The following is a 23,698-nucleotide window of genomic DNA, read 5'->3' on the forward strand; positions in this document are numbered from 1 at the left end:
ATCTCTGGCCCCCCCAGGGGGGGAGGACCCCAGGTTGGGAGACACTGGTGTAGAATACATTCATTCACTCCTAATTGGAGTTAATAACATATTTATTTTTATCTTTTTCCTTTTCGACGACACATTGGGTTTTCTTTTCCACGTCTCTGTAGGAAAGTGGATCCAAAGATGGATCTTCTTCTTCTTCTCCAGCCCCAGAGCAGATCCCCGGGTTTCTCTATGTAACTTTGTTTTTAATGGACGTTAACTAGAGCTCTGCGTTAACGGCATCAGCCTCTAACTCTGCAGCTGCATCTTCTGGATCTGATTCCTGCTGCAGCGACTGGGATTGAGGACTAACGTCACCCAGCAGAACTAAACCAGAGAAACTACTGAAAACATGGACATTAAACCAGAGAAACTACTGAAAACATGGACATTAAACCAGAGGAACTACTGAAAACATGGACATTAAACCAGAGAAACTACTGAAAACATGGACATTAAACCAGAGAAACTACTGAAAACATGGACATTAAACCAGAGAAACTACTGAAAACATGGACATTAAACCAGAGAAACTACTGAAAACATGGACATTAAACCAGAGAAACTACTGAAAACATGGAGATTAAACCAGAGAAACTACTGAAAACATGGACATTAAACCAGAGAAACTACTGAAAACATGGACATTAAACCAGAGAAACTACTGAAAACATGGACATTAAACCAGAGAAACTACTGAAAACATGGACATTAAGGATCTTTGTTGGAACATTTCGTCTTGAGTTTTTAATTTGTAATCTACATTTTAGTCTCGTTTTTATTCCTCTACGATATTACATTATATATTTAATTATTGTTATCGTCACATGACCAGCATTTTCATTGCGTCTCGTTTTCCTCAGGTGATAAAGGTTCATTGACGACGATGTTTAGTCATAATTTAATTTTTTTTACGGATGCCCCGATACCGATACTGGTATCGGTATCGGGGCCGATACTGCCCTCATGTACTCGTACTCGTACTCACAGAAATCCTCCGATACCATGCACCGATACTTGTAGTTACTGGTTAGCGCCACTACGGGGAGATGTTGAGCCGCCCCGCGGCTCCCCGGGCCTGGCAGCCTAGCTGAGCAGCCACAGAGCCGCCGCTGCTGCTCAGCCAGCTGTTCCCTGTTTCAGTCAATTCTATCTTCCTTAATTATACAAACTGGACAAACCTTACTCACAGGGAACTTTATTAAACACTCCACGTAACTCACAGTACAACATAAACAATCCCATTGTTACATTCCGGTTAGCCGTTAGCCGCGCCGACAGCCTGCAGTCTGTCTTGCTTCTGTCGTCGTCCCTTATTTTGAAATATGTCCACCCTGCTGACATCACGCTGCATTAATTGTAACTATCTTGCCTGAAACGGCACTGCCAGTCTCACCCACGGGCCCACTCTATATAACCGGACTGTAACAATGGGATTGTTTATGTTCTTCTTCTTCTTCTCTGTTTTATTGGGGGATCACAACCACCTTTAAGGAGCATACCGCCACCTACTGTACAAGAGTGTGTAATCATCATTTCATTTAGCCTGTTTTTTAAATTCTACCTGATTGTTTATGTTGTTTCACACAGGCAGCACGGTGGCTTAGTGGTTAGCACTGTTGCCTCACAGCAAGAAGGTTCCCGGTTGGACTCCCAGGCCCGGCAGGGGCCTTTCTGTGTGGAGTTTGCATGTTCTCCCCGTGCTTGCGTGGGTTTTCTCCGAGTACTCCGGCTTCCTCCCACAGTCCAAAAACATGCATATTAGGTTAATTGATGATTCTAAAATTGCCCGTAGGTGTGAGCGTGAGTGTGGTTGTGAGCATGGTTTGTGTGTTTCTATGTGGCCCTGTGATGGACTGGTGACCTGTCCAGGGTGTAACCCCTGCCTCTCACCTGAAATGAGCTGGGATAGGCTCCAGCAGACCCCCGTGACCCCGCAAAGGATAAAGCGGGTAAGATAATGAATGAATGAATGTTGTTTCACACGGACGGCTTCAGGTGAAGCACCGCACATGCTGCGTTGATGTTCCTGCGATGAGACTAAAGCGCGGAGGAAAGACCGGCTGGCCGAGTTTTGTTTAAAATTGAATTTCTGTTGCAAATAAACCTGTCTTCCAATTCATTGCATTTTTCATTGCATTTTTAGCCTAGTTATTTTTGTGGTAGAAGTATCGGATCGGTACTCGGTATCGGCGAGTACACAAATTAAAATACTCGTACTCGTACTCGGTGTGAAAAAAATGGTATCAGGACATCCCTACTTTACTTCTCTCCAGGGTCGTGACCTCTGAACTCCGTACGTAGGTCAGGACTACGGGACGCGCCCTCACCTCTCGGCTGATGTCCAGGTCGTAGTCCAGCGGGTCCAGGTCCAGCGGGTCCAGGTCCAGCGGGTCCAGGTCCACCTCCTGCACGCGGGTCGCCGTCACCTTCAGCCACCCGTCCGACGACGTCCGTCGCCGCTCCGCGTCCCGGTCCCAGACCCGGTCCAGACCCTCGTCGCTCTGCCCCTCGGCCCCGGGTCGCTCCTCCTGCCAGTCAAACACCTGCAGACGGAGACGAGCCAATCAGAAGCCTGGCTGGATGACGTAACTCCTCCTCCAGCCACACGGGGGCCGCCCCTCCCCAGAGGGGTCACCAGACCTCTGCAGGGCTGGACGCCCCCATGTGGCCACAGGTGGAACTGCAGGAGTCTTTAAAGATTGAACTAGTCAGAGAAACATCGTTGTTGTAAATGATTAAATAATTAGATGAAGCTGTTAATATCAGGAACTTAAATGATTTAATATGTTCATATTTACACTATTAATGTCGAACTTCTTTAAATCTCGAGTTAGGAAACTAGTATACTACTACTAGTATAATGTTAGTGTATTAGGGCCAAACTAAAACAAAAAAAATTGGAAATTACGAGAATAAAGTCATAATAATATGAGAATAAAGTCGTAATATTATGACTTTATTCTCATAACATTGCAACTTTATTCTCATAATATTACGACTTTATTCTCGCAATATTACGACTTTATTCTCATAATATTACGACTTCATTCTCGTAATATTACGACTTTATTCTCATAATATTACGACTTTATTCTCATAAATTCCGACTTTATTCTCATAATATTACGACTTTATTCCCATAATATTACAACTTTATTCTCTTAATATTACGACTTTATTCTCATAATATTACGACTTTATTCTCATAAATTCCGACTTTATTCTCATAATATTGCGACTTTATTCTCATAATATTACAACTTTATTCTCGTAATATTACAACTTTATTCTCATAATATTACAACTTTATTCTCGTAATATTACAACTTTATTCTCTTAATATTACAACTTTATTCTCATAATATTGCGACTTTATTCTCATAATATTACGACTTTATTCTTATAATATTACGACTTTATTCTCATAATATTACAACTTTATTCTCGTAATATTATGACTTTATTCTCATAATATTACGACTTTATTCTCATAATATTACGACTTTATTCTCATAATATTACGACTTTATTCTCATAATATTATGACTTTATTCTCATAATATTACGACTTTATTCTCATAATATTACGACTTTATTCTTATAATATTACGACTTTATTCTCATAATATTACAACTTTATTCTCATAATATTACGACTTTATTCTTATAATATTACGACTTTATTCTCATAATATTACAACTTTATTCTCGTAATATTATGACTTTATTCTCATAATATTACGACTTTATTCTCATAATATTACGACTTTATTCTCATAATATTACGACTTTATTCTCATAATATTACGACTTTATTCTCATAATATTACGACTTTATTCTCATAAATTCCGACTTTATTCTCATAATATTGCAACTTTATTCTCATAATATTACGACTTTATTCTCGCAACATTATGACTTTATTCTCATAATATTGCGACTTTATTCTCATAATATGACGACTTTATTCTCGTAATATTACGACTTTATTCTCGTAATTTTACGACTTTATTCTCATAATATGACGACTTTATTCTCGTAATATTATGACTTTATTCTCGTAATTTTACGACTTTATTTTCATAATATTACGACTTTATTCTCGTAATTTCCAATTCCTTTTTGGTCTTAGTCTGGCCCTAATACTCCGTCGTAGGAAACATGGGGATGATGCAAAAATAAAAAAAATCTTATATTTACTTTGACTTTTCTTTCTGTTTCTATTCCACAACGTAGTTTAATTTGTTAATTTACGTCCACTTTTACGACTTTAAGCAGATCAAAGTAAGAATTAGGACGAACTAAAAGTACGAATGTGAAGCCTTTGCAGATTAAACGTCGAAACTCGGCTCTTCATTACGGGGATTTGCTTTAGTAAAACATGTTAATATCATTAATATACGTGTCAACATGTAAACAAACATCAGTATTTGTGGTGATTCAGGTTTAAACAACAAACTTGGAGCAGATTTTAGAAGATAAACATTCATGAAGAAACAAACAGCTGATTTCATCTCCATCTGAATTCAAACTGATTTGATTTCTGACTTTAATCAACAGATTCTGATAAAAATCAGATATTTGATGGAACTCTGAGTTAAATTCTGATTAAAGAAGAGAATGTTTATTTAAAAATATAATTTCAATTCCATCTTAAATATCTGGTTTCCTGTCAGAAACGAATCAGTTCTCATTTAAGGTCCAGGTCTCTGCAGGTCCAGGTCCCTGCAGGTCCAGGTCCCTGCAGGTCCAGGTCTCTGCAGGGACCTGGTCCAGGTCTCTGCTAGTGATGCACCGATTGTTTGGTAACCGAAATTGTTCGGCCGAAAATGGCAAAAAAACACTTTCGGTGTTTGTTGGAATAAGTGGGGAAAAAAACGAACAATTAATAACGACGTTGTAAAATAAGGAAATAGACTGGCCGCTCCGTAACTGTTGCACCACAAACATAAATCGTTGGCCAACCAAAAAGTAACCACATAAGAATTTTACCAACATTCACCAGCAGGTGGAACCAAAACAACATAAATCAATCTATTACAGGTTTAGATGAGGAAATCAAACGTGGAAGAGCGTGGAGTGAAGTGGTGCAAACATGTCAGCAGTGTGGAAGTATTTTAGAGTGGCAAAGAATAAAACAAGAATGGCTGTTTGCAATGAATGTTCTGCTCAAATATCTAGAGGGGAAACATCTGCAAAGTCTTTCAGCTACAAGTTTGATTTATCATTTGAAATGATAAAAAACCCTGAGCGCTTTAATGCATTTTTATTGTTTTAAGGCCTATGTTACAATGTTCGGTCAGTTAAGCCTAACGTAAGCTCAAAGATGTCCAAAAAATGTATTTTGCTAATTTATTTATTTTAAGTTATTGTTCTTTGCTGGTATAATGTCTGCTGGAATATTTAAGAAATGCTGGGAAATTAAAAAATGTTCAGTTTTTTATGTTCAACAAATGTTTTCTACCTTTTAATTTTGTAAAAATTTTTTTCTTTTTAAAGCATGCCTAAATCAAATTTATTTGATTTATGCAATGGTGAAAAAATTGGCGAAATAAATGAAAAACTGCTGAAGAACCATGTTCGGTATTGTTCAGTATTCGGCCAAGTGTTTATTATTATTTTCGGTTTCGGTTTCGGCCACAAATTTTCATTTCGGTGCATCACTAGTCTCTGCAGGTCCAGGTCTCTGCAGGACCTGGTCCAGGTCTCAGGTGTGGTGTGGGTGCAGGTACTTGAGCGTCATCACGGTGGGCGGAGCTTCAAGCCATGCTTCCCCCGGAGGACCAGCTGCTGCTGCTGCTGCGTTCACATGCTGTAGGACAGGAGGCCTCCATGCTGCGTTCAGGGACCAGAGGACAGAGCAGACACCAGCATGCAGACAGACCCGGTCAGAACCGGTCAGGACCGGTCAGAACCGGCCAGGACCGGTCAGAACCTCCACCAATCAGGAACAAAGGAGCCCGAAGACGTTCAGAAGCAAGAAACTCTTTATTGTCGGGTGCAAATCTACATGATAGAAAAGAGGAGAGTCGTGCTGCTTCTGTTAGTGGGGGGGTTGCTAGGCAACCAGTGCTGGGGGGGGGCTTTACTTTATCACCTGGTAATGATCGAGGGGCGAGAAGTTGATGTAATAAAATAAACGACTGAAAAGTCTTTCTGACGGAGACGTCTGAGCGGCGGGAACTTTCCACATGGAAATCAATTCAAATCATTAACTCTTGACCAGATTTGTCAGGAAGTTCCTACTCCGGATGATTCTGCAGGTTCCCGTTAAAACCCCCGACGCCTGGACCTGCGGTCCCGCCAGAACCGGACCACTTCCTGTTTACGTGTCCAGCGCTGGGCGCTAGGGCTGGGCGATATATCCAGATTTTAATATATATCGATATATTTTCAAACGCCATATGGTACGAGACAATATCGTTTATATCGATTTAAAAAAATATATATATATATTTATTTTTTTTAAGATTTTGATATAGCTTATTTTGTGACAAATTGACTTGAATGTTTTATTTGAGATTTGCACAAATGTTTTGTTATTTGCACAACTGTCAACCTCAGTGGAAAAGTCTGCCTGTTACTGTCTACATTGTATTAATTGCACAGTGTATTTTAATTTAATTGTTATGCAGGAAAGGGATATTTGTTTTATTTTATTCAAGAAGCATTTTATTCTATATATGCAGGCAGTTTATTTTTATTTCATTTGTTTTATACATTTTGATATTGTGCAGACCTCTGTTAATAAAGGAACCTGTGTGACATTTGGCACGAGGCATTGTATTAAAACTGACTGTTTTTTTAAGGGTTTGCCTCAGAAAAAATGAAGCTAACAGAGATGCTAACAGAGATGCTAACAGAGATGCTATGCTATAATGCTTTGGGGGAAACCCCAATTATGGCACAGAAAAAATATCGATATATATCGAGTATCAACATTCAGCTAGAAAATATCCAGATATGACTTTTGGTCCGTATCGCCCAGCCCTAGCGGTCGCCTAGCAACACCGGCTGCAGTGAGGTCACAGCTGCAGCCGCCAATCAAACCGCAAGGGATCATGGGACACGATGGGCCGCGAAGGACTCCATATCTGCACGTGACTGATTGATTCGACGCTCGTCTCTCCCGGTCTGGAAAGTTTCCCGGAGGTCCTGGAACCTGATTACGACCCTAAAAACCGCCCAGAACCGGCTTCAGACGGGACCCAAGTCCCCCCCCCCCCCCCGCTTTAATCAATGATCAGCCGTGATTAGAGCAGCAGATAAAACCCGCTGTGATGTCATCGCCCCCCGCGGGACGGGAACCGTATTGCTTTTGCCTGGGAACCCCAAGGGCTCATGGGAAATGCGGTCCACACAGCAGTGCGGTCACTCGTGCGTTAGTCCGGAATCACACCAAGCTGCTAGTCGTCACACGTGGAGCTACGTCAGTCCACCCAAGCGTGTTAGTAGGGCTGTGCGATTAATCGATTTTAAATCTAAATCGGATTTTTTATTGAAGACGATGTTAAAAAAAGGAAAATCGGAAAATCGATTTTCCTTTTTTGCAGCTGCATTACAGACAGAGCTCGTCTAGTCATCTTTGTTTGGTCAAGAAAATGGTAAATGTTGTCACTTTACTAAACTCAAGGAGGATTTACAGTATCTTTCAGTTGCACTTCATTCCCAATAGGGAAATTTGTTTGCTATTTTTCTTTAAAATAAAGATAAAATATTTGAAACAATTTATTCCATTGTCTTTTGTAGTTTTACCAAAAAAATCGAAATCGAAAATCGGGTTTTCAGAGAAAAAAATCGGGATTTTATTTTTGTCCAAAATTGCCCAGCCCTACGTGTTAGCGCTGCTAGCATCCCCCATTCAGACCGGTGGCCGGAGCTAGCCGCTAGCTGCTAGCCGCTACCCCCCCCACATTTAAAACCAACCGGCAAAGAGGGAGAAAAAGGCAAAAAGATCATCAACGAAACAAGGCACTTGTGGAGAAAAGAACGCGTGGGCGGAGTCACGGGGGGGCGGAGTCACGGGGGGCGGGGTCACCATCCTGATTCTTCTTCTCCGACACGTCCATCTCTCCTAAACGCTCTTTATAGCAAATCTCTACAAAATATTTCTGTACAACTGAATCTGAAAATATCTGGTAATAATATCTGGTAAATAAATAAACGTCCTGCCGATTAGGGCGGAGCAGGAAGTGATGTCATCACCTCCTCCGCTGGGGTTTTACATTCACAATTGTGCCAGTGAGGTTCCATCGGGGGGGGCGGGGCGTGTGGGGGGGCAGTGGTAATCACGATCCTTTAAAAACTACAAGTCACACAATCCCCTGTGCTCGTTTAGTCTCTTAAAGCATTAACCGTGCCGGCCGTTTAGCTCGTTAGTGCTGGTTACCGTGGGCAACCGCGGGTTACACAGCTAGCGTGTTAGCGGTCCCGGGCTACGACGTGGCCGGGGGCAGCGCGGCGTAGCAGCAGGGGCGGGGCAGCCGGGGGTCCCGGTGTCTGTCGCCGGCGCCGCCGCGGGGCGGCGGGGGGTAACGTACGGAGGAGGGCGGGTCGGCGGCGCCGCAGGGCAGCCGGGGGGAGGAGGCGGAGCGGTGGGTCGCCGCGGCGACGCCGGAGCCGGAGCGGTCGCCCTGGCTCAGGTTCCTCTTGCGTTCCCGGACCAGCGCCCTCTGGTGGCGCTTCATCCGCTGCAGCTGCTCCTCCGCCGTCATCCGGCCCCGGGGGGGGGCCCCGGCGGGCGGGGGGGCCTCGGGGGGCGACGCCAGGCGCTCCAAGGCACTCCTGGGTCTCTCCTGGGGGGACAGGAAGCAGAGAGGTACTGGGAGGAACCACAGACCCCACACCCACCCACCTGGGGGTTCCTGGTTCTCCCCACTTTCAGAAGGTTTTTTTTTTGATTGATTGATTGATTGATCTTTATTTCGAGCATATTATAAATAAAAAAGAAAAACAATTACACAAAACATCAGAAAGGAATACAAATAAACAGTCATTAAACAAAATCAAAGGGAAATAAACCTTCATGCTCGAAAAGGAGTAGGAGGAAGAAAAAAAACTTATGAGGTCCTAACGCTTGTTTCTTTTTCAATTTTGCTTAAATACAAAATAAAAATAAATATAAATAAATATAATATATAGACTTTTGGCGGGAACTCGTTCCACTACTACGGTCCTCACCTGTGGAACAGATTACCAGAGAACTCAGGGCCGCAGAGACTGTTGACATTTTTAAAAAGACCTAACTGAATTTTATTTATTTCATTAATGTGGTTTAGTTTATTTCTATCTAGTTATTTCTTATTATTTTAACTATTTATTTATTTATTTATTTTGATCATGTGCTCAGTATGGTACACTCATTCATAACACGTCGTATAATCATTTGGATCGAAAAGGAATAGGCTGAAGCTCTGAGCTTATAAATGCCTTTAACCTTCACATTATTATTATTTACACTTTCTATAACAAATGCTTTCTAGCATTTCCACCCAAAAAAGAAGCAAACACAAAACACAAAAAAAAAATATATGTAACAACAAAGAACCAGTAAGAAAAGAAAAAAGGAAAATAAATAATAATAATAGTCCTGATTAAAACAAGGACCTATTATCCTTTAATCTTGTTGGTATTTACTAATCATGGTCTGTTTTAAACTATTTTTAAACTGTATGATGTTTTCACTTTGTTTAAGATTATCTGGCAAGCTATTCCACAATTTAACCCCTGTAACTGAAATACACTTTGAAGTGTTGTTTTAACTGTTGGTTTTTTGAGATTATGTTCCCCCCTTAACTCATATTTTTAAACTACTTTAAATAAACTACTTTTATTATGGAATTATTCTTTGATTTTTTTTTTTTTTTTTTAGCTTTATTTTAATGTTGTTTTTACTGTTTAATACATAAACTCCAGATCTTTTTCCTCGTGGGGATCTTCCACACCGGGGACTCGACCTCCTCGGCCTGTGGGGTCGTTGCCGCGGCGATCGCCCTGGTCGGGGTCGTTGGGGAGTCCTGATTGATTGATTGATTGATTGATTTATTTATTTATTTATTTATTCATTTATTCATTTATTCATTCATTCATTCATTCATTCATTCATTCATTCATTCATTCATTTATTTATTTATTTATTTATGATGTTCTTGATTATGTTTTAATGTCTATGTGGGGGAGTGGGTATTAAAGTGAGGAGGTGTGTGAAAATGTGTGTTTTAAACCATGAGTGTGTTTTTCTATGTTAAACCTTAATTTTATTATGTAACTCACTGTTACTATTGTATGAAAAGTGCTATAAATAATAAAAGTTTGATTTTATTTATTTTGATTTGATAAGGTTTCTGGTTCCAGCAGCTCAGGCATCAGCGGTCAACATTTAATGATCAAAATCTTAATTAAAGATGACTCGTTTATGACTACATGTGGCCAGTGATTAACACGTGGGGTTTTTGGTCTTTGGGGTTAAATGTGAAACAAATTTCATACAAATTTTGTCAAATCATACACTTTCATTGTTATGCTGATGATACGCAGCTCTATTTGTCTATGAAGCCGGATGAAACAGAACCGTTAGTTAAACTTCAGGCATGTCTTATGGACATCAAGGACTGGATGTCCAGAAATTTCCTGCTTCTAAATTCAGATAAAACAGAGGTTATCATTCTTGGTCCAGAGCATCTTAGGAAGGGATTAGATGGTGTTGCGATGGCTTCCAGTGCAACTGTGAGAAATCTTGGTGTTATTTTCGATCAGGATTTGTCGTTTAAACCATATGTCAATCAGGTTTGTAAAATAGCCTTTTTCCATCTCCGTAATATTGCAAAGATTAGGAAAATCCTCTCACAGAGTGATGCAGAAAAACTAGTTCATGCGTTTGTATCTTCTAGACTAGATTACTGTAATGTGTTGTTAGCAGGATGTCCAAGTAATTTGCTGAATAGGCTCCAGCTGATCCAAAATGCAGCAGCACGAGTACTGACAGGAATTAGCAGGAGAGACCACGTCTCTCCAGTGTTAGCGTCGCTCCATTGGTTACCCGTAAAATTCAGAATCCAATTTAAAATTGTATTACTTGCGTATAAAGCCCAAAACGGCTTAGCTCCGCATTATTTGCAAGACCTGATAGTGCCTTATGTTCCTGTCAGAGCTCTCCGTTCTCAGAGTGCAGGTTTACTTGTAGTTCCTAGAGTATCTAAATGTAGATTTGGAGGGCGGGCGTTCTGCTATCAGGCGCCACTACTATGGAACCAACTTCCAATCTGGGTTAAGGGGGCTGACACCACCTCCACCTTTAAAACTAAACTTAAAACATTTCTGTTTAGTAAAGCCTATAGTTAGTGTTTAGTAAACCTCTAGCTGGTGTTGGTAAATCTCTAGGTAGTGTAAACTTTAGTGTGTCAGAGTCGCTCCTGTGGTTTCTTGTGCTGGCCCCCCCCTTCTCCTCCCTTTTCTCTCTTTTGTCCATGTTGCAGCATCCTTTGCCGGACACCGGAACCTGCAGGTGGTCGTGGGTGGCTTGTAGCTTGCATTACGGAGCACAAGTCTTTCCCCGACCCTGCACCCCAACCTGGGACTTGCTGATTGGGCCGGAGCTTCGGGAGCTGCGTGCTGGCCTGCGGTCCCCACCCCTGGTCATCCCGTTGCTGCCCCCCCCTTCTCCTCCCTTTTCTCTCTTTTGTCCTGCAGGTGGCCATGGGTGGCTTGTAGCTTGCATTACGGAGCACAAGTCTTTTCCTGACCCTGCACCCCAACCTGGGACTTGCTGATTGGGCCGGAGCTTCGGGAGCTGCGTGCTGGCCTGCGGTCCCCACCCCCGGTCATCCCGTTGCTGCTTCCACCTGCCTGCTGTGCTGTTGCCGTCCCTGACCCACCAGTCTGGCCCTCGGCAGGAGGGTCCCCCCTGATGAGCCTGGTCCTGCTCAAGGTTTCTTCCCTCCTAAAGGGGAGTTTTTCCTTGCCACTGTTTGGCTTAAGGTTTTTCTCCCACTAGGGGAGTTTTTACCTGCCATTGTTTATGTAATAACTGCTCGGGGGTCATGTTCTGGGTATGGGTCTCTGTAAAGCGTCTAGAGACAACTCTGTTGTATTAGACGCTATATAAATAAAATTGAATTGAATTGAATTGAATCAAAGACCTAATTTCTGCTAGAACGTCATAAAAAGGGCGGGAAAGTGGGGAAGTCTTTGTTCATCCATTTTACAACGAACTACTGAGAAACTGCCAATCAGATTTTTTTTTTAATTAATGAGAGTAAAGAATAAGTTCATGAAACCTGGACAGTAAGGGTTTGGCAAAAATATCGATATGGCAATATATCGCGATACTTTTCCACCTGATTCAATATCGATATTCAAAATTTGAATATCAATTTATTTATTTTTAAATATTTTTTATCCCCGATTTTTCCCCATTCTATCACCCAGTGCTCCTACCTAAGTGACAGTCCTGGGCATTGCCACTTTCTACCAACGGCCCTGCACTGAGCTCAGGTTTTATTTCACATTTCATTTTATAATTTATTTTTTATATAACACAATTGCCTGTCCTTAAAAAATGAAAAATAATGTACAGAGGTTTATTTATTTATGGATTTATATCTATACTGATCACTGTGCCTGTCCTTGGTTTTAGATAGGACATTTTATTTACTTTTTGTATGAAAAGCGGCAAAGTTGAATAAAATATCTATTTTAAGGAAGTACCCATCTTTCTTGTGTTTATTATCATTTGCCACATAATTAAAGCAACCTCATACTAAATTTAATGTTAATTTCATATGATGTAAATAATATGAAAAACATAAACAAATATGTTGTAACTTGAGCTTGTATAGTTATAATAAAACATTGTTTTGACTCAGTTTGTCCCATGAATTGTCACTATAATCTGATGAACGTGACACTCGGATTTTAAGATCCATAAAGATTTTTACAGTTTTCAGCAAACTTTATATATCGCAGTATCGTATCGTGACTCAGGTATCGTGATGTGTATTGTATCGCGAGGTCCTTGGCAATACCCACCCCTACTGGACAGGCAGCACCTGAACCCCCCCCAACCCCCCCGCCGTTGTCCATTAATGCAGAGACCCGGAGACAGCAGGACTCACCTTGGCTGCAGAGCCGCCGCCACGTCTCCTCAGGGTGACGTAGGAGGCGATGGAGCTGGACTGGTGCAGCTGAGACGCCGCCCCTGCAAAACGCCGTCAGTGAGGTCACATGATCAGAGGAGATACGAGACAGATGACATCACTTCCTCCTGAGCTTCAGTCTGAGGCCAAGTTTACACATAGCCGGGTATTTATAAAAACGGATATTTCCCTCTCTACGTTTTGAAAAATATCCTCGTTTACACGAACCTGCATAAATATCTGTTAAGGTGCTATGAGCAGCCAAACCTGCAGGGGGCAGTGTAACGAGAAGATAAAGTCATGCTAGCCAATCAGAATCCTGGAAAAAAACATCAACAAATGACACGAGTAACTTCCAGTTACTTCCAAGATGAACCAGAGTCTTTGGTTTGGAGTGACAGAGAAGTGGAGTTACTTTTAAGTGTGACTTTAGAATATAAAACACGTAAAATACAAGAAAATATTGACGGTTACAAACTAATTGTAAACACAGGTCGCACATAGGAATGATATGATAAATGATAAATTCCCGTTGATGACGTTTTTGTGTAAAACTGATTTAAGGAAGGAAGGAAGGAAGGAATGAAGAAAGAAAGGAGCCAGAAAGAAAGAAAGAAAGAAAGAAGGAAAGAAAGGAGCCAGAAAGAAAGAAAGAAAGAAAGAAAGAAAGAGAAAGAAAGAAAGAAAGAAAGAGAATGAAAGAAAGAAAGAAAGAAAGAAAGAAAGAAAGAGAATGAAAGAAATGAGAAAGAAAGAAAGAAAGAAAGAAAGAAAGAAAGAAAGAGAAAGAAAGAAAGAAAGAGAATGAAAGAAAGAAAGAAAGAAAGAAAGAAAGAAAGAAAGAAAGAAAGAAAGAAAGAAAGAAAGAAAGAAAGAAAGAAAGAAAGAAAGAAAGAAAGAAAGAAAGAAAGAAAGAAAGAAGGATAAATTCCCGTTGATACGTTTTTGTGTAACAAACATGGTGGATCTGAGAGCGAGATAGAGAGTTTTTCAAAATCTCCACTTTGGCCAGAGTTTTCAGAAATGATCGTTTTTGGAGACTTTGAGCTTTTTTTTCGTGTAAACGAACGGCCAAAACGCATGAAAACGCCTCAGTTTTTGCTCCGTGTAAACGGGGCCTGAACCACAAACCACAGAAGAAGAACCAGACGACCCTGCGACCTCACGTCAGGATTTGTGGTTTAAACATCAGATTAATCAGGTCTCTGTAAACCCCGCCCCCCCAGGAAGCCCCGCCCCCAGGAAGCTCCGCCCACATGAAGCTCCGCCCCCCAGGAAGCTCCGCCCCCGGTACCTTTGGGGTAGAAGTGGAAGTCGACGGCGTCGGCGCTGACCCCCGGGAGCTCCGGCTCGCTCAGGTACGACCTCAGATCAGCCTGAAACACACGAGACAGGAGGTTTGTTAGGAATCTTTATTTCGGCTTGTACACACTTTTTGCAGAACAAGATGAAAAGGAAAGAAAAAAACAACATTTCTTTTGCTGAAAAGGTGCAGCTGAAGCCGTAGCTTATAGGGCCGGCCCTTTTTTCTTATGATCAGCAAAAATTAGTGATGCACCGATTGTTCGGTAACCGAAATTGTTCGGCCGAAAATGGGAAAAAAACACTTTTGGTGTTCGGTGGAATAAGTGGGAAAAAAACCGAACAATTAATAACGGCGTTGTAAAATAAGGAAATAGACTGGTCGCTCCGTCCCGTAACGTTGCGCACTACATAAATCGTTGGCCAACCAAAAACTAAGAATTTTACCTGGTTTTGGTTCCACCAGGAGGTGGAACCAAAACAACAGAATGCTGGGAAATTAAATATTTTTCATTTTTTTATGTTCAATAAATATTTTCTACCTTGTAATTTTGTAAAAGATTTTTTTCTTTTAAAAGCATGCCTAAATCAAAAGTATTTGATTTATGCAATGGTGAAAAAATTGGCAAAATAAATGAAAAACTGCTGAAGAACCATGTTCGGTTTTGTTCTGTATTCGGCCAAGTGTTTATTATTATTTTCGGTTTCGGCCACAAATTTTCATTTCGGTGCATCACTAGCAAAAATATGAGACATTAGCTTTTACTCCGTGGAAACAATCAATACATAAAGAAGACAAAAATAAGTAAGACAAAATATAAAATTGACGTTTCACATTCTAGAATGTTTTTGATAGTATACTTTATAATTATAGTGTTTTATATTTATTTACAGTATTTTCTTTAAACATTTTCTTAAACTTGAGGATAGAACGACACATTTTTAGGTTTTTATTACAACTATTCCAAATTTCTCTAGCCCAGGGGTCGGCAACCCGCGGCTCCTGAGCTCTTTAGCGCCGCCCTAGTGGCTCCTGGAGCTTTTTCAAAAATGTTTGACCTTTTTTTTTTCTTTTCTTTTTTTCTTCTCTTTTTTTCCTTTTTTCTCCTTTTTTTTACTTTTTTTCTCCTTTTTTTCCCCCTTTTTTCTCTCTTTCCCTTTCTTTTTTAATCTAGACATTTCAAGATTTTTCTCGACATTTAGACTTTTTTCTCGAAGTGCATAATGAAAAAGACAATCTTTGCCCAGTTCTTACTAATATAGATACATGCAGCATGTGTTGTCTTCATTCTAAGGCTTATACAAGACTTTTCATTTTATGCGGCTCCAGACATATTTGTTTTTTGTGTTTTTGGTCCAATATGGATCTAAAACATTTTGGGTTGCCGACCCCTGTTCCAGCCTTAATCGATGTCCATCTCTTTTTAATATTAGTTCTTGCTGTCGTCGTCTCAAACATGAGTTTCCCCCTCAGGTCAGAGAGGGTTTCTTTTATCTGGAACAAATCCTGAATGTAGTTTGGAAGCAGTTTCTGCTGCTTTAAAGGCCAATAGAACAGTTTTCTGCTCTACTATATCATGGAATTTTAAGGTATTATATTTCATAAAAAGATTATTTGTTGGTTTATAATAGTCAGATCTATTAATTATCCTTAACGCTCTTGTTTTATAGCTGTTACCCCATACCTCCACACCAGGGGCGAAAATCCCATTTCATAGTTGGGGGGGACAATAAACAGTAACATTTTAGAGAATAAATCCAGGGGGGGACAAGGAATAAAAGTTTTAGCCTTCCTTTAATACAGCATTTTGACATTTTCATCTCTATCTCGCAAACAGGCAGAAGACCTTTCTTAGAGTAATACAAAACAATGGTATTAGGGGGAAGGTGCAATAATACAATAATAATACAGCACATCTGACATAATACACTGCAAAAACCCACAATCTTAACTAGGGATGTTAATAATTAATCGATTTTCGATTAATTGCCGTTATGAAATTACCCGATTAAAATTAACGATTACAATTAATCTTTTTTTTTTTTTTTTTTTTTTTTTTTTTAATTTTTTTTTTTTTTTTTTTTTTTTTTTTTTTTTTTTTTTTTTTTATCCCGGTTTTGTCCCCATTTTATCACCCAGTGCTCCTATCTAACAGTCCTGTGCATTGCCATCCTCTACCAACCCCGGGAGGGCCCTGCACTGAGCTCAGGTCTCCTCCCTGAGGAGTGAGCAGGCCGCATCTTTTCACCAGACAGGGTGGGGTTTCTCTGGCCGGACGTAGCGCGTGGAAGGATCACGTTATTCCGGCCAGATCCTCCCCACCCCATCTGGTGCCCCGGTTGGCCAGAGGGGGCATGTATAGCCCAGGACTGTGTGCATGTTTTTGTGAGGGTAGCTCCCATTAGCTACTCAGGGGAACACGGGGAGAACATACAAACTCCACACAGAAAGAGAACTAACAGAACTAACACGCACTTCAGCGCCCACAGCGTCCCCGGCGGGAATCAAACCCAGGACCTTCTTGGCTCTGCGTTGTTGTAACGCGGAACCATAAATCAGCCTTCACCCGGTACATACATAGGTTCCTCTAAACATCTGTCCCCGCTACAGTTTTAACTAAAAGAAAATGTGCTCCAATACAGCAGGTCTCATCATTTTATTTTGAACACTGCCAAAACTCTAACTTAAAACGTAACTAGAACTTAAAATTTGCTTGACACAAATGACACTATTATGGCTGCTGCTACTACTAATAGCCTTGAAGTGCACTTTATATTATATTCCTTGTGGTACAAAAATTTCTTTTTGTTACTTTTGTATCAAATAAATATTTGATTAAGGAATACATTAAAATGTCCTTTGTATTTTATATAAGCAAAAAAAATTATGTTTGTATCTCAGATGGGGGAAAAACACCGCTTATCAACTAATCGATGATCGATCGATAAGGTTATCAACTATCAATTAATGAAATAATCGATAATTTGCATCCCTAATCTTAACAAGAATATTTGTCTTATTTCTAGTTAAAATGTCTCATTTTTAGTTTAAAAAAATCTCATTACACTTAAAACAAGACTCATCACTGGAAAAAAACAACAATTTTCACCTGTTTCAAGTAGATTTTCACTTAAAATAAGTAGAAAAATCTGCCAGTGGAACAAGATTTTTTTTGCTTGTAATGAGAAGATAAATCTTGTCCCACTGGCAGATTTTTCTACTTATTTCAAGTAAAAATTTACTTGAAACAGGTGAAAATTGTCAAATAATTAATTTTTCATTCATCACTACTAAATACTACTGCATTGTTCCAAAATTATTAATTCTGTCTCAAATGATTCTAGGGGGGGACAGCTTTACTAATGGGGGGGACTTGTCCCCCCTGTCCCCCCTGGGATTTTCGCCCCTGCTCCACACAATAAGTCATGTATGGAACTATGAGTGAGTTATACAGGTGGGGCCGGGGGGCGGGGCTAGTGGCCGGGGCCTCAGCGTACCTTACAGTCTCCGTTGGCGACGTACGGCCCCGGCTCTCGGTCCCGCCTCCTGCCGTCCGACTGGCGCTTGAGGCCGCGCACCGAGGTGTGGCGGACGGCCGACGCCTCCCTGGGGAGGGGCGGCACCGCCGGGGGCGTGTCCTCGGCGTCGTAGAGGCGGGGCAGCGGCGGTCTGGGCGGGGCGTCCTCCTCCGCCTGTCCAATCAGGGGGCAGAGATTTTCACACGTTCAACACCGGGACGACACGTCTCACCTGAACTCTGACCCTGGATTCACTGAAAGCATCAAAAATCTCCAGACGCTGCTTGGTGGATTCACACTATAGTCTGTCGACGCCTGCAGAGGGCGGGGCTAAAGCTGCGCTGCAGAATTGGAGGGTACAAAGTGCATATAGTCTACGTATCTATATATAAAGTGCACATATCTATATTAGGGGTGTGCAAACAAGGGTACCTCACGATTTGATTCGATTTCGATTATTGGAGCTTCGATTCTTCGACTCTTCGATTCTAACGATTGTCGATTCGATTATTGGTGCCACGATTCTTCGATTATTGTGATTTTTTATGCTTTTTTCCATACAAGATTGATTTTGTCTTCATCTGTGGCTACATTTGTAAATAAATACCCAATCAATTAACTCAGTTCCTCTAACAACACTCATTAAGTAAATAACAAGGTTTTTTGAACATTTGACATGTATTTTTCAAAGACACAAAATAATGTATTTTATGACTATGTAAACATTTGCTCTTTGACTTCCTTAACTTTGACCAGGGAAAGCTGCACTTGCATGAGAGCGCCCTCTATTGGTGGGAAACACTGAAAACGGTCAAGCCCTGGATTTAATGAGTTCATTAATTCAAGTAAACAAGATATGTACTTAGTGTAAACATATCTGCCATATTTCAAGTGAACAATAAGAAATGTGCATTCTTAAAAATGAAATGATTCAGCAGCTTATTCAGTCTGGAATCTGGATAGGATAACTTAAAAAAAAAAAAAAAAAAAAAAAATCGATTCCAAATCGTCACGTGACGCATCGCCATACATCGACACATCGATGAATTGCACCCACCTCTAATCTATATATAGCTGCACATCTTCAGTTTCCTATTTCACCATGGATCACATTTTGAGAACCTTTTTTATATTTTAGCGTTATTTCTGCATAGATAAGAGTTTGATGCTCCTTCACCAGGTTGGTCCTGGATCAACATCAACCATCATCGTTGGTCCCGGTGAAGCTGCAGTCTGTCTGCGGTGAACACTGACACACCGGGTCTGAGCGGATTTGGTCATGATGTTTAAACTGTGTTTTGTGATTAATAAGCGCGTTTATTAATGATTTTGCGTTGGATCGATGTAGCAAATAAAATCGAGTTAGGTGTTTCACATGAGCAGTTCAGGTAAAAACAGCAGTCAAATCAGCAAAAATGTCAGTTTGCTGGATGAAATATATTAATTCCTGATTGAATAAGTTTTTTGGTGAACAGCTATGCTCATGTGTGCATGTGAGTGAGTGTCCGACGCCTCTCGCATCGAGGTGTCATAGACAATGAATGGCAACCGGACACCTATGACACCCGTTCAGTGTGAATCCAGGGTAAGGCCCCTCTCCTCTGAGGCCACGCCCCTCTCCTGGTTCTGGTTCCAGGTCCAGGACCAGGGCCGGGCCCCGGACTCTCGGCGGCGGACACTCACCCACTTTGGCACGGTGCTGCGAGGCAGCGTCTGGGAGCGCTGGGGGGCGGTGGTTCGGGGCGGGGGCTGGACCTCGGCGCCGGGGGACGACCCGCCCGGGTCGGAGACCGAAGGCACTAGTTTCCTCTCTGCAGCAGAACCAGGACAGAATACATCAGAGTCACACAGAGACCCGGACAGACCCGGACAGACCTGAAAGGACCAGAACTACAGAAGAGTATTAGGGGCACGCAGGAGAAAAATAAAAATAATATTTTAGAGGAGGAAGATATTTTTTTCATTATGCACTTCGAGAAAAAAGTCAAAATGTCGAGAAAAAAGTCGAAATGTCGAGTTTAATATTGAAGTACGATTTCGAGAAAAAAGTTGAAATGTTGAGAAAAAAGTCTAAATGTCAAGAAAAAAGTTGAAATGTCAAGAAAAAAGTTGAAATGTCGACATTAATATTGAAGTACAATTTCGAGAAAAAAGTCGAAATGTTGAGGAAAAAAGTCAAAATTTTGTGAATAAAGTTGAAATGTTGAGAAAAAAGTCGAAATGTCGAGAAAAAAGTCGAAATGTCAAGAAAAAAGTCGAAATGTCGACATTAATATTGAAGTACAATTTCGAGAAAAAAGTCGAAATGTCGAGAAAAAAGTCGAAATGTCGAGATTAATATTGAAGTACAATTTCGAGAAAAAAGTCGAAATGTTGAGAAAAAAAGTCAAAATTTTGTAAATAAAGTTGAAATGTCGAGAAAAAAGTCGAAATGTCAAGAAAAAAGTCGAAATGTCGACATTAATATTGAAGTACAATTTCGAGAAAAAAGTCGAAATGTTGAGAAAAAAAGTCAAAATTTTGTGAATAAAGTTGAAATGTTGAGAAAAAAGTCGAAATGTCGAGAAAAAAGGTGAAATTTCGACTTTATTCTTAAAATTGTATTTCAACATTATGAGCTATGATTAAAACATGTGGTTTTGTGGGAGGAGCTATGATTAAAACATGTGGTTTTGTGGGAGGAGCTATGATTAAATCATGTGTTTCTGTGGGAGGAGCTATGATTAAATCATGTGGGTTTGTGGGAGGAGCTATGATTAAATAATGTGTTTTTGTGGGAGGAGCTATGATTAATGATTGATGATCACATGACACCCACCTGGGTTCTGGACCGAGTCGATGGTGACCTTGTAGTTGGACTTGCTGGCGCTGAGTCCGGCCATGACGTCCTCGATCCTCCACAGCTCGCGCTTCAGGTCGGCCTTGTCCTGCGGCGAGACGGGGGGTTAGCAGCCAGGACACCACACTTCCTGTTCTAAAGCTACAGAACCCTCCTGATGTTCTCTAAACGGGTCAGAACCACGAGGGAGGGAAGCTCCCTGACCTCCTTCATCAGGTTTCATCCTCCACTCGGAGCTCGGAGAACCTGAGTTCCCCCTCAAACACTCGGCATCATGGGAAAATAAAGCAATAAACCAAGACGAGTCTTGGTTACGCCTATATGGAGCTAGAACAGTACAATATAAAACTTTTGGTATTTTGTTGTTTATGCCCAAAAAAGGAATGTTTTGTTGGACACAAGAATAACTAGTGCCATGTTTTTGCCTTTAGATATGTTTAAAGGTATGAAAACATGAAAGTTTTCAGTTATAATTGCATAAATTGTCTATATTTAATTACTTTATGTACTGTCTTAGGGTTTCATTTTCATAAAATGCTAAAAACCAAATTATCAAACATTAAAACTGAAAAAGAACGAAAATGGAAAAAATTAAAATGGAATGTGTTAAAAACTAAAACTGATTTCCTGCGTCTCTGTTTCCTCCCTGGATCTGTTTGGTAATTCTGACCCACGATGTTTCTGTTTCAGTTCTATCAGCATTCTGGGATCTGATTGGTCCTTACAGCATCATTAGCTGCAATACTTGCTGTTGAATCTCAATATAATACTAGTAGTAATATGTTGCAGAACTACAGTCATATAATTCATGCAACAGCTCAAAAAACAGTTTTAATAACACTAACCCAAATCAATATCGGAATCGAATCAAATCTTGATAATTGATTCTGAATCTTAAGAATTGGAATCGAATCGATTCTTATTTGAATCAATCCCCAGCTCTAAGCAGAACTTAATGTAAATAGACCCAGAACACTTTATTTTGTTGGGGTGCGTTCTTACAAGGAAGTTATCTGATTGGTTGCAGATCATTCCCTGTTTTAAGTCAGGGGAGTCTCAGAATTCACACACAAAAGCAGCGAAGACACAGACCCAACACCGTTGGTAGATCAGGTTGTATTTGTGTAACTGGTCCTACAGACCTCTGAATCGGTCTGTGCATTTATGACTATGAGACTGTTCTAGCTCCGTACATCTGGACCTCCTGGTCTAGCCTGCTGGTCTCTCACCTGGGCCGTGGCGCCGCGGCTAACGTGCGCCTGCAGCGCCGCCCTCAGCTGCTCCAGCGACGCCTCCAGGCCGCCGTACTCCTGCCAAGCCTTCGTCATTTCCTGCAGGAGGAGCAGAGCAGCAGTCAGGCGCCGGCGGCGAGGACACGCCCACTCAGACTCAGGCCCCGCCCCCTCATGCTGGCTTCACACTGAAAGCGTTAAAAATCTCCTCACGCCTGCATCGCGCTGCTTGGTGGATTCACACTGAAAGCTGCTGCACTGTCGACGCCTGCAGTGGGCGGGGCTAAAGCTGCAGAACTGGAGGGAACAAAGTATATATCCTACACATATCCAGAGGTGTCAAGTAACATAGTACAAATACTTCGTTACCTTACTTAAGTAGAAATTTTGGTTATCTATACTTCACTGGAGTAATTATTTTTCAGACGACTTTTTACTTTTACTCCTTACATTTTCACGCAATTATCTGTACTTTTTACTCCTTATATTTTAAAAACAGCCTCGTTACTCTATTTCATTTCAGCATTTAAATAAAAACTATCCAGTTAAATTGCTCCATCCAGATAGAGTGAATTTGGTTGTGGTTGTTTCAGATGTTCTTGTCCAGTTTTGTTCTTACATCCGTTTCCTCAGATTCCTGCAACTAAACTTGGATGTACATTCCAATAAAGGTTAGGATAAATGATAACATGAACATGAACGTTTGACTTTTTGCACCATTACAATACTTATAGGTAACTAGTCATCATATCTCCTGCTCTCTGAAACACATGTTAATGCTCAATAGTACACATATATGCTTCTTTAATATATTTATATTAACACATGTTAATGCTCAATAGTACACATATATGCTTCTTTAATATATTTACATTATACTAAGATACATTCATTTTCAATGGCTTTTGTCCTTAATGGCTTTTTTCCCCCTTACATTACTTTTACTTTTATACTTTAAGTAGTTTTGAAACCAGTACTTTTATACTTTTACTTGAGTAAAAAAACTTGAGTTGATACTTCAACTTCTACAGGAGTATTTTTAAACTCTAGCATCTATACTTCTACCTGAGGAATCAATGTGAATACTGAAGACACCTCTGCACATATCTTTAAATAGCGTGCTCATCTTCAGTTTCCTATTTCACCATGGATCACAGTTTTGGAAGCCTTTCTTTATATTTTAGCGTTATTTCTGCATAGATAAGAGTTTGATGCTCCTTAACCAGGTTGGTCCCGGATCAACATCAACCATCATCGTTGGTCCCGGTGAAGCTGCAGTCTGTCTGCGGTGAACACTGACACACCGGGTCGGAGCGGATTTGGTCATATTGTTTAAACTGTGTTTTGTGGTTAATAAACACGGTTTGTAATTATTTTGCGTTGGATTGATGTAGCAAATAAAATCGTTGGGACCGTCCAGCTCCTCAACCATCAGATATTGTTTCACATGAGCAGTTCAGGTAAAAACATCAGTCAAATCAGCAAAAATGTCAGTTTGCTGGATGAATCCTCCTTCTCTTTCCCCCATTATAGCACTTTAACTTTAAACCCTCAGCACTTTAATCGTAACCAGCACTTTAACTTACTCTGGCACTTTACCGCCTAAACTTTTAACTGCTAAATGTGAAACTATGTGTGTAAT

At 40.7% G+C, this 23,698-nt stretch overlaps 1 protein-coding gene across 7 annotated transcripts in view; it reads right to left on the reverse strand.

The window, feature by feature from the left end:
* The window catches only part of LOC133443678 (pleckstrin homology domain-containing family A member 7-like), a 191,696-nt gene that overhangs the window by 7,888 nt on the left and 160,110 nt on the right, over positions 1–23,698 (reverse strand). For 6 of the 7 annotated variants that reach the window (XM_061720812.1, XM_061720810.1, XM_061720811.1 and 3 more), the window contains 8 exons: positions 22,054–22,155; positions 20,804–20,912; positions 19,669–19,796; positions 17,965–18,159; positions 14,459–14,540; positions 13,144–13,226; positions 8,572–8,826; positions 2,358–2,573 (listed from right to left, as the gene is read on the reverse strand). In XM_061720812.1, coding sequence (XP_061576796.1) covers positions 2,358–2,573; positions 8,572–8,826; positions 13,144–13,226; positions 14,459–14,540; positions 17,965–18,159; positions 19,669–19,796; positions 20,804–20,912; positions 22,054–22,155 — 1,170 coding nt within the window. Of the gene's footprint in view, positions 1–2,357; positions 2,574–5,763; positions 8,827–13,143; positions 13,227–14,458; positions 14,541–17,964; positions 18,160–19,668; positions 19,797–20,803; positions 20,913–22,053; positions 22,156–23,698 lie in introns of those variants that run through there. The other variant, XR_009782678.1, reaches the window with a different exon arrangement.

Source organism: Cololabis saira, chromosome 5 (assembly GCF_033807715.1).
Source record: "Cololabis saira isolate AMF1-May2022 chromosome 5, fColSai1.1, whole genome shotgun sequence".
In the NCBI taxonomy this organism is placed as follows: Eukaryota; Metazoa; Chordata; class Actinopteri; order Beloniformes; family Belonidae; genus Cololabis; species Cololabis saira.